This window comes from Hordeum vulgare, chromosome 2H (genome assembly GCF_904849725.1).
Source record: "Hordeum vulgare subsp. vulgare chromosome 2H, MorexV3_pseudomolecules_assembly, whole genome shotgun sequence".
Classification (NCBI taxonomy): Eukaryota; Viridiplantae; Streptophyta; class Magnoliopsida; order Poales; family Poaceae; genus Hordeum; species Hordeum vulgare.
This window is the reverse complement of record NC_058519.1, coordinates 594,902,482-594,913,953: the sequence shown is the minus strand read 5'-3', so window position 1 is coordinate 594,913,953 and position 11,472 is coordinate 594,902,482. Positions and strand designations below refer to the sequence as shown.

At 44.2% G+C, this 11,472-nt stretch overlaps 1 protein-coding gene across 1 annotated transcript; it reads left to right on the top strand.

The window, feature by feature from the left end:
- Positions 1 to 6,348: 6,348 nt before the first annotated feature.
- On the top strand, positions 6,349 to 11,282 carry LOC123428691. The gene is made up of 4 exons (XM_045112872.1): positions 6,349 to 6,594; positions 9,854 to 10,066; positions 10,186 to 10,332; positions 10,911 to 11,282. Exons 1-4 carry the CDS (start codon positions 6,349 to 6,351, stop codon positions 11,280 to 11,282), a joined length of 978 nt encoding a protein of 325 aa, XP_044968807.1.
- Positions 11,283 to 11,472: the final 190 nt, after the last annotated feature.

Sequence of the window (11,472 nt, the reverse complement as noted above, 5' to 3'; positions counted from 1 at the left end):
AAGGTTTATGAGAAACTTGTATTTCCAAAGAAGTGAGTGGGAGCACTATAGAATTTCTGATAAGTATATGTGGTTGACATATTGTAGGATCAGAAGTAATGTAGAATTTCTGTAAAGCATACAAGGTTGTTTGAAAGGAGTTTTCAAAGGAATACCTGGATTGCGCTACTTGAACGTTGAGCATCAAAGATCTATGGAGATAGATCGAAAGCGCTTGATAGAAGTTTCAACAAGATGCATGCCTTGACAAGTTTTTGAAGGAGTTCAAAAATGGATCAGCAAAGAAGGAGTGCTTGGTTGCGTTGTAAGTTGTGAATTTGAGTAAGACTCAAAACCCGACCACGGCAGAATAAAGAGAATAGACGAAGGTCATCTTCTATGCCTTAGCCGTAGACTCTAAAGTATGCCATGCTGAGTACCGCACCTGATGTGTGCATTGCAGCAAGTCTGTTAAGAGGTACACAAAGTGATCCAGGATTGAATCACTGATCAACGGTCAAAGTTATCCTTGGTAACTAAATTGACTAAGGAATTTTTCTCGATTATGGAGGTGGTTAAAGAGTTCGTCGTAAAGGGTTACGTCGATGCAAGCTTTGACACTAATCCGAATAACTATGAGTAGCGAAACGGATTCGTATAGTAGAGTAGATATTTGGAGCATTTCCGAATAGCACGTAGTAGCAGCATCTATAAGATGACATAAAGATTTGTAAAGATTGCACGGATTTGAAAGTTCCAGAACCGTTGACTAAAACCTCTTTCACGAGCAAGGCGTGATCAGACCCCATAACTATATGGGTGTTGGATTCGTTGGAATCACATGGTGATGTGAACTAGATTATTGACTCTAGTGCAAGTGGGAGACTGTTGGAAATATGCCCTAGAGGCAATAATAAATTAGTTATTATTATATTTCTTTGTTCATGATAATCGTTTATTATCCATGCTATAATTGTATTGATTGGAAACACAGTGCATGTGTGGATACATAGACAAAACACTGTCCCTAGTAAGCCTCTAGTTGACTAGCTCGTTGATCAAAGATGGTCAAGGTTTCCTGACCATGGGCAAGTGTTGTCACTTGATAACGGGATCACATCATTAGGAGAATCATGTGATGGACTAAGACCCAAACTAATATACGTAGCATGTTGATCGTGTCATTTTGTTGCTACTGTTTTCTGCGTGTCAAGTATTTATTCCTATGACCATGAGATCATATAACTCACTGACACCGGAGGAATACTATGTGTGTATCAAACATCACAAAGTAACTGGGTGGCTATAAAGATGCTCTACAGGTATCTCCAAAGGTGTTCGTTGAGTTAGTATGGATCAAGACTGGGATTTGTCACTCCGTGTGACGGAGAGGTATCTCGGGGCCCACTCGGTAATACAACATCACACACAAGCCTTGCAAGCAATGTGACTTAGTGTAAGTTGCAGGATCTTTTATTACGGAACGAGTAAAAAGACTTGCGGGTAAACGACATTGAAATAGGTATGCGGATACTGACGATCGAATCTCGGGCAAGTAACATACCGAAGGACAAAGGGAATGACATACGGGATTATATGAATCCTTGGCACTGAGGTTCAAATGATAAGATCTTCGTAGAATATGTAGGATCCAATATGGGCATCCAGGTCCCGCTATTGGATATTGACCGAGGAGTCTCTCGGGTCATGTCTACATAGTTCTCGAACCCGCAGGGTCTGCACACTTAAGGTTCGACGTGGTTTTATGCGTATTTGAGTTATATGGTTGGTCACCGAATGTTGTTCGGAGTCCCGGATGAGATCACGGACGTCACGAGGGTTTCCGGAATGGTCCGGAAACGAAGATTGATATATAGGATGACCTCATTTGATTACCGGAAGGTTTTCGGAGTTACCAGGAATGTACCGGGAATGACGAATGGGTTCCGGGTGTTCATCGGGGGGGGGGGGCAACCCACCCCGGGGAAGCCCATAGGCCTTGGGGGTGGCGCACCACCCCTTTGTGGGCTGGTGGGACAGCCCAAGAAGGCCCTATGCGCCGTAGGAAGAAAATCACAGAGAAAAGGAAAAAAAAGAGGAGGTGGGAAAAGGGGGAAGGACTCCTCCTTCCAAACCTAGTTGGACTCGGTTTGGAAGGGGAGGGTTGCCCCCCTTGGCTCGGCCGACCCCCTTGGGAGTCCTTGGACCCCAAGGCAAGGCTCCCCCTCCTCCCCCTATATATACGGAGGTTTTAGGGCTGATTTGAGACAACTTTTGCCACGACAGCCCGACCACATATCTCCACGGTTTTACCTCTAGATCGCGTTTCTGCGGAGCTCGGGCGGAGCCCTGCTGAGATAAGATCACCACCAACCTCTGGAGCGTCGTCACGCTGCCGGAGAACTCTTCTACCTCTCCGTCTCTCTTGCTAGATCAAGAAGGCCGAGATCATCGTCGAGCTGTGCGTGTGCTGAACGCGGAGGTGCCGTCCGTTCGGCACTAGATCGTGGGACTGATCGCGGGACGGTTCGCGGGGCGGATCGAGGGACGTGAGGACGTTCCACTACATGAACCGCGTTCACTAACACTTCTCCTGTACGGTCTACAAGGGTACGTAGATCACACATCCCCTCTCGTAGATGGACATCACCATGATAGGTCTTCGTGCGCGTATGAAATTTTTTGTTTCCCATGCGACGTTCCCCAACAGAGGCATGGTTAAGTGGTGAGGTTGCAGCAGCGGCTAAGCATATATTTGGTGGCTAAACTTACGAGTACAAGAAATATGAGGGGGACGATCTACGCATAACAGACGTGAGCTACTGATGATCAAATGAATGATCCTGAACACCTACCTACGTCAGGCATAACCCCACCGTGTCCTCGATCAGAGAAAGAACTCACGAAAGAGACAGCCACGGTTACGCACACAGTTGGCATATTTTAATTAGGTTAACTTCAAGTTATCTAGAACCAGTGTTAAACAAAGTTTCCACGTTGCCACATAACCGCGGGCACGGCTTTCCGAAAGATTTAACCCTGCAGGGGTGCTCCAACTAGTCCATCACAAATTACGAGAAGCCGCATAGAAATCCTCAATCACGAAGCTCGCGATCTCGTCGGATTTCCTAGTGGAAAACCTCAACTCTGAGATTACCCAAAGCATCACCGGAATCCCGATGCACAAGATATCTCGTCAAAGGTAAAACTAATCCAGCAAGGCCGCCCGACGTGTCGACGTACTCGATAGGAGCCGCGTATCTCGTTCTCAGGACACGACGGATGGAACTAGCTACGAGTGCCAAACCTCGAGTTTCCTCGTGGTGGCCCCGCAGGCAGACCGTTTGGGACCAACACCATGAGCACTGGCCCCTCCTGTTTATGTAAAATTACTCCTCGGATAGCGCTAACTCCCTATGCATTTCAATATTGTCAAATTTTTATGTTGGGCAAATGTAAAACCAATATTGGGCCTTGCCAGACCAGCTTTAATCTAAAACGAATTATCAAGGGGGTCCCCATAACAACCCCGATCGTGTTAGGAGCGCTCAATTATGGAACATAACACCGATAGCCGAAACTAAGGGGGCAAAGATGGAACAAATCACCAGGCTAGAAAGGCCGAGCCTTCCACCTTTTACCAAGTATATAGGTGCATTAAATTAAATAGCATTTAATATGGTGATATAACAAGGAACCCATGTTATCACATGGAAGCAACTGCACCTGCAACTAGCAATGCTAACACAGGGTTAAGCCAGCAGTAATATAGCCAATCAGTGGTTTGCTGGGTTGAACAGGTTGAAGGTTTCATGGCATTGTTGAGAGGCTGATATTTAACATGTGGTAGGCAACGAGACATAATCGATAGAAGCGATAAAACTAGCATGGCAATGATAGTAATGGTATCTAGGAATATGATCATCTTGCCTGAGATCCCGCTTGGAAGAAGAATGCCTCCGTGACGCAGACGAACCGACGTAGTCGAACGGGTCCTCACAATCCGACACGCCGCGGAACTCTATCGAGACGAAGCAAACCGGAAACACAAATCAACACACGGAATTCACCACACGATGCACAACACATATGATGCATGAGCAGTTGAATACATGCAAGACACGACATCACAATTCACGTCATACAAACACTACACATTAAGTGAAGTTCAATATGCAACGACGAAACTCCACGTTTAATTATTTAGTTCTATCCCGACTAGATACACGACAATATTAAATGTGGTTAAACATGGCAAGAGGTGAAGCGTAATTAAACTACCTATCTAGGCATTTTAAATGAGGTCGAAAATGACATATAACACCTCCGAAACGACCTCACATGTTAATTTACAATTCTGTCCAGATCTGAATTAACACATTTCATTAGTTGTTAAACAGAAAAACAAATATGTTCACGTGATTCTACGCGTGATTTAAAGCAATTTACACATCAAGAACATCTCCAACGGAGCTACGGTTCAAAAGATACAAGCATCGCAAGATATGATGGCATGAATACAATATGTGTACAACGGTGGTCACAAGCACTTCTAAACATACAAACAGCAAGAGAAGATAAAACTACACGAGATTCTAAACAAGTTTCATGTAGGACACGATCAAATCGGAGCTACGGATCAAAAACTACGAGCTAAACAAGAAATCACTACAATCTGCCAAAATCAGCCACATAGCATATTCTACACCCCACAACTACGAGCTACACAACTCCGATATAATCAACCAAGGCATGAAACGAAAGAGGGAAAGAAGCACTAATACAAACAACTAACAACAACTAGCATGGCATCATGGATCACTAGGGAAAGAAGACACAAAATGGCATCCCACACACTATTTCAGACTTAGTGAAAATTACACCTCATGAAAGTGCAGTTTTCGATCTGAAGCAATATTGAAAGCAGCAAAACCTATAGCTACGGGACTCCAAATGGCATGAAAATGTGCAGAATGCTAGAGAAACACAAGGGGTACAACTAACTCCATTGGACCAACCTCAAAAGAGTTACAGATCACAAGATACAAGCAACACAAGGCAGCAACAAAATATAACAGATTCCAGACTTAGAAATATTTCAGCTCCTCCAAATCAGCACTATTTCTAGCAACTTGAGAGCTACCCAACCACACCTAAACATGCATTTCTATTGCAACCAAAAATACCAGGGGCTAGTCTAAACACCCAAGAACAACTCCCTAGTTGACAACTCCGTCAAACGACGCACGGAATAAATCCTACGAATTAAACAAAAGGGCAACATGGCAAAATATCGCGCGAACTAACTTCCTCAAAAACTAAAATTAATTGCACAGAAAAATCCATGGGATTTTACTATCCCGGAAACATATATAATATGTGGGGTTGCACAACAAAATAAAGCCACACATAAATGCGAGAAAATAACCTATACACGAGAAAATAAACTACCGGCAAACCCTACACGCAAAAAATACCAATGTCTACTCTAAATTACATGGAAAAGGGGTTCCTAAAACATGAACATTTATTCTACGACATAAGAGCAATCCGGTCTTGCGCGAAAAATATCTACGAGACGAAACAATAAAGACAGCACATGTATCTAGGCATATGGCACGCTAAATGACGTCAAATAAAAATACAAGTTGTGAAATCGGATTCTACGCGAAATTCTACACGAAAAGCATATACAACTCATCGCGGTTCGACATACGGATTAAAAGATACGTACGTTTTAATATCGTCTACTCCCTGAAATTTAACTAACCGGAAAATAACCTAAATATCTAATGGGCCGAGCTAGGGCACAATATAGCAAAACTGTGCACGGGGCGAAATAGAGGGCTCGGGGGATGCTCACCTTACCAGGCCTCGGCCTGGTCAGAAGGGGATCTGGGCCGGCTGCTAGAGCTGCTGGCTTGGGCCGAGGCGGAGGAGAGGTGGGCCTTGGGGCACTCCTTGGGCCGAGCAGGAGGCGCGCTGGGCCGGTGCGGCGCTGGCGCTGGCGTTGCCTGGGCGAGTCGTCCTCCCGCACGAGACGAAGCGGCGGCGCCGCTGGGATGCCGGCGAACGCGACGGCGCAGGGGAGGCGGAGTGCACTCCGGCGGGCGCCACAAGATGGCGGCGAGGGGCGGCTTCCTCGGGGTCCGGCTATGGCCGGTTCCTTGGCCAGAGGCAATCGCGGAGGCCGGCGGAGGAAGGCAACAAGGCGACGGGAGGCGGCGGGTGCTCGCAGCGCACAGACCCGGCGTGGGGAGGCGCGGCTGACAGGGCGGCGACTGGCTGGCGGCGGCGAAGCACAGGCGTCGAGGTGGCGCGCAGAGGTCCTCGGGGCGGCGGCCATGGGATATCGTCGTCGGCGCGTAGATGGCGGGGCTGCCAGCTCCGACGAGCTGCTGCTGCTGCTGGCGGCGGGGCAGGGTCCGAGGCGGCGGGGCTCCGGCCGGTGGTGGGCGGCGGCCGGCGAGGGAGGTGCGACGGCGCGGGCACGAGCCTGGGGGCGGCGCGGGCACGGGGAGCACGGGGCACGGGGGAGCCGGGGAGCACGGGGCACGGGGGAGCCGGGGAGCACAGGAGGCGGCGACGGATGGGCCTTGCCCGGGCCCGATCTGGGTCTGGCGGGCCGGCGGCACCAGGGAGGAGAGAGGAGGAGGGTTGGCTGCGCTAGGGTTAGGTTTGGCACGGGAAACGAGGTAGGGGAGAGGGGGCTGTCTAAAAATATGCTGGAGGGGGGGTATTTATAGAGAAAAGAGGGGCTCGGTTAACCGGAATCGCGTTCCGGATCCAACCGCGGGGTCGGATTCGGACGATTCCGAATGCGGGAACGGTTACGAGGCCGTGTAGAATGGGTATCCGGAGACGAGAGGGGAAACGGGCGGCGCGGCAACGCGTTTTAAAACATCAACAAACGTCCGACGAATAACCGAAGACGGTGTCGCTACGGTCGACCGTTCGGGTACGAGACGAACTCCGATCGCGACGAAATTCGACAGGCGGCCTAGCTTTAACTAATTACGACTGCATGCCAAGTTTCACCTCGATCAGAGAAAGTTTTACGCACACTTTTGAAAACAAGATTTAAACATTGCCGCGGGCGCGTGCGAGTGTGGTCGGGCTCAGAACGGTCAACGACGAACGCGAAGAGAAGCGGCAACTAATAACGGATGCACGTTTTGAAAACTGGTGGCAACGGAGATGCCGATGCAATGCAGATGATGCGAATTATGCGATGATGATGCGACAAAAGAAAATAGACACACGACGAAAACGGAATAGAAGGGGAATCTTCTGGAACGTCAGCATCGGGTTGTCACATACCTGTAGTGCACCTTTATAATCACCCAGTTACATTGTGAAGTTTGATACACCCAAAGTACCCCTACGATATCTGGGAGTTGCACAATCTCATGGTCCAAGGAAATGATACTTGACATTATAAAAGCTCTAGGTGACGAACTATACGATCTTGTGTTATGCTTAGGATTGGGTCTTGTCCATCGCATCATTCTCCTAATGATGTGATTCCGTTATCAATGACATCCAATGTCCATGATCAGGAAACCATGACCATCTATTGATCAACGAGCTAGCCAACTAGAGTCTCACCAGGGACATGTTGTGGTCTATGTATTCACACATGTATTACGGTTTTCGGTTAATACAATTATAGCATGAACAAGAGACAATTATCATGAACAAGGAAATATAATAATAACCATTTTATTATTGCCTCTAGGGCATATTTCCAACATAAAGATATGAGTAACAATCATTATGTGGCTCAAATTGCCACCGAATCATGTCTAGGGATATAACAGAATGTTAGTTCCCACATATACAAGAATGTTAGTTAGCCAAAAAAATCATGTGTATAGATCAAGTGTTGTGCTATAATATGTTATTTTCAATTGAAATGTTTCAAACATAATTTGGTCTACTCCCTTTAGTTCAAATCTTATTTGTTATCTATTCTTTACATATATTTCAACAAACATTGAAAGTCAACTTTTCATAAATAAACCTTATGATACATGTGCTTCATTAGTAACGACTTAAATTGCATAATTTATGTATATATGATTTTGCACTAGCAATATTTATGTGAATTATAAGGTGGGCTAGTTTTTATACAGATTGAACCAAGTTCTTTACCGGTTGGATATAGTATAAAATCTCCCTCCCAGGATGGTGTTTTACAAGCGCGTCTCTCTATCGTCGAATGCCCAACAGGAATGATTCCAGTTCTCCGTAATAATTCTGCATCACATATTACTAAGCAAGTGATTAACATGGATGACCAATTAGAGGCGAGTTGTCTTTTTTGTGTCAAAACGATCTAGTTACGACAGAGGCTATGCAACTAGCTGCAAGTTTTTGTCTTCCTAGAAAATGTAAAATGTAGTTAGTTGACTACACATGTGGAATCATAATCAAATATAATTCTAAAAGATTGTTTCAATGCAAAGTCATTTTTTTTGCATGCCAATGGTTAATCCTACAGCGATGGTTTTATGGTGAATTATATGACCCGTGGTATGGAATAATAAATTTAACCGAATAGAAGTTTAGAATACACACACGCACATGCACGCACACACATAAACGTGTGTGCATGAGTACATACACATCAGTGGAGCCGTGCCCAGGGCACCTAGGGCACGGGCCCATGGTATGTGATTATTTTTACTATTACATATGTGTATTTAATATTGAGATCGTGGTTCATCCCACAAGCCCTGCATAGCACGCTTTAAAAATGAGCTTGCGACCTCCATATTTGGAGGCTACACAACCATGATATGGACCGCACGTCAAACCTAGCTATTCCCCTTTCTTACATGCCGATACAAACGCCACATTAGGAATTCCCCAATAGGAAGTGCACCCTTTAATGACTACCCAACACCTGCCAAATTGTCCATTCAGGTTTGTCGCGATGGTTACCGCCACCATTTTTTCTAACCTGCAGCCTTTCCTCGTCCCGCCGCCCTAGTTCTAAAACGCCTGGCACCTCCCCCATCAACTTTTTCATTCTCTTCTCCAGCAGTTACCCGCCACATCTCCTCTCCACTTCCACTCCCCCTCCGCCTCCACACCTCTCTCCTCAATGGCGTGATGGATCATAACCACCGACATGAAGAAGAAGGAGGAGGTCGTGTCCAAGCAAGCTCACCCACCCATCAAATAAATGAAATATGACCCCATGTACAACGAGGAAGCAGGGTGCATGTATTTCAAGATTGTGATGGTGGATTCTTAGGAGATAGACGCCAAGAGGGAGCACAACATTCATGACCATGTAGTGACATCACGATATCACTTGGCCATAGTGGAACAAGACCGCACTAACTCACTTCCGTCAAATGAGGCCCCAATTTCCTCATTCCACGCTAGCACATCCAACACCGACACATCCTACACTGACATGTCGTTGCAGCCACACCTACTTATTAATTATTAATATTATATCTCTACAAAGTCATGATGCTACTCTTTTCCACCCCTTTATATATGAATGAATTGCAAGTTAGCAATTTTCTAATGTTGATCTTGCCAGAAAAAATCAATCAAGAATAAGGAAAAAACATGGAGGTCTATTTTTGGCGACTCCACGAGTGCGCACAACTTCCACAAACTCCAAGAATCTATGGAGGGAGCTCAAACCTGTTTTGGCAACTACAAATATGACAAATCTGCTAGAGTTGCTCCAAGCTGTTTGTCCAAGACTTTCATGAAGTGTTTGATATGCATTGATCTCTCTTACTCTTAGTTAACACCATTAAGTTGTTGTAATTGATGTCTTATGGTATTCGACTTATTATGATGTGGTTAATATTTAGTTATCACATTGACCAATATTAACTTTTTATAGGTTGTAGGAATTAAATATTCAGATGATTTGTATGGGGTACGGGCTACAATAAATGTGTACGAGCCAAAGGTGAAGAAAGATAGCAAAGATCTTAGTCAATCAGGGGTACTAATTTATAATGGACCAAGAGATCAAAAAGAAGGTGCAGGTGCTTGTTATTCGATAGCTCCAAGCTTCAACGGCGATAGCTTTGCGAGGTTTCATGTTACATGGGTAATTAATAATATTTCCTCTGATACACATTACATTATCACGTACATACATTTTATAACACAAAGTTACAAACAAAATGATATAGTTTATTTTTACCTTTGAACATACTTGGATAACAGCGTGATGCTAAACTACACAAGCCCTGCTACGATCACACATGTCCTGGTTTTGTGCAAGTTAGTCACCGTGTTGATCTTGGAGGAAGAGTGCTTCCTATTTCTGTCTATAATGGACCACAATATGTGATTGACATTTTCATTTTCAAGGTACTCTCTTGTTCAATGAAATTTACGATTTTCTATTTATAATTTGCAAGTGTTGGATTTGAAAATTTGTACTTACTTGACTAAGTTGATTTGCATAACCATTTTAGGTAGCTCAATATGATAATAATTACTCCCTCCGTCCCAAAATAACTGTCTTAACTTTGTACTAACTTTAGTATAAAGTTGCATTAAGGTTAAGACACTTATTTTGAGACAGAGGGAGTACATAATTTGGAACACCAAAAGAAGTTAATTTTCATCAATTTTGAGATGCATTTGATAAATCTTCAACAACATGGCCTAAAATAAAATTACCAATCACCTTACCATTAAAAAAACACATATTCAGTTAGCACTTCCAATCATGAGAAACATTTGAGCTTCAAGGATTCACATAAACATTGTTTTGATGTACATCTCGTATTATGGGAAAACGTTACGAGAAGAAATGCCTAATATATATCTTCAGATGAACAAAAAAAATTGCATGCACACTAGAACATTTAGCAGAATATCATTGAGGATTTTGCATCCTCGTATGTGTTTGGTAACCTTTCATCCATTTTTATTTATCTTAGGACCCAAAAACGGCAAATTGGTGGGTGATGTACGGTGAAGAGAAGGCATCGATTGGATATTGGCCAAGCTCATTGTTCTCTCATATTAAGGAAAATGGAAATTTCTCATTTTGGGGCGGTCATGTTTCAGGCCCGACAGCTTCGTCAGACTCCCCACAAATTGGTAGTGGGCATTTTGCCTATGAAGGATACGAAAAAGCAACTTTTGTGAGAAACATCCAAATTGTTAACAACAACAACAAGCTTGTTACTCAAAATACACACAAATACCTTCCTGGCACTAGTGATAAAAGAAAATATAGCATCGATGGTTATGATGTTGATAACCATGTTATGCATATGTACTATGATGGACCTGGTAATTTAGTTTGAGAACGTATTATATAGACTACAATAAATTGTCACTATACTTCTCGAGCTGAAAATTACATTACTACTAGGAGTTGGCATACATTGATGTTTTTCTTCCAACGAATGGTTTATCAATCACAATAAGGCAATGATCGTATGAGAGAAAGAGCATAAATATAAAATTTAAGAGTCACACTGTAATATTTTCATT

Excerpts from the sequence above, each read along its gene's own strand:
- LOC123428691 (XM_045112872.1), top strand. The coding sequence starts at position 6,349 with ATGGCGGGGCTGCCAGCTCCGACGAGCTGCTGCTGCTGCTGGCGGCGG. Across the intron at positions 10,067-10,185 it reads CGAGGTTTCATGTTACATGG|CGTGATGCTAAACTACACAA; the intron begins GTAATTAATAAT and ends CTTGGATAACAG. Across the intron at positions 10,333-10,910 it reads TTGACATTTTCATTTTCAAG|GACCCAAAAACGGCAAATTG; the intron begins GTACTCTCTTGT and ends TATTTATCTTAG.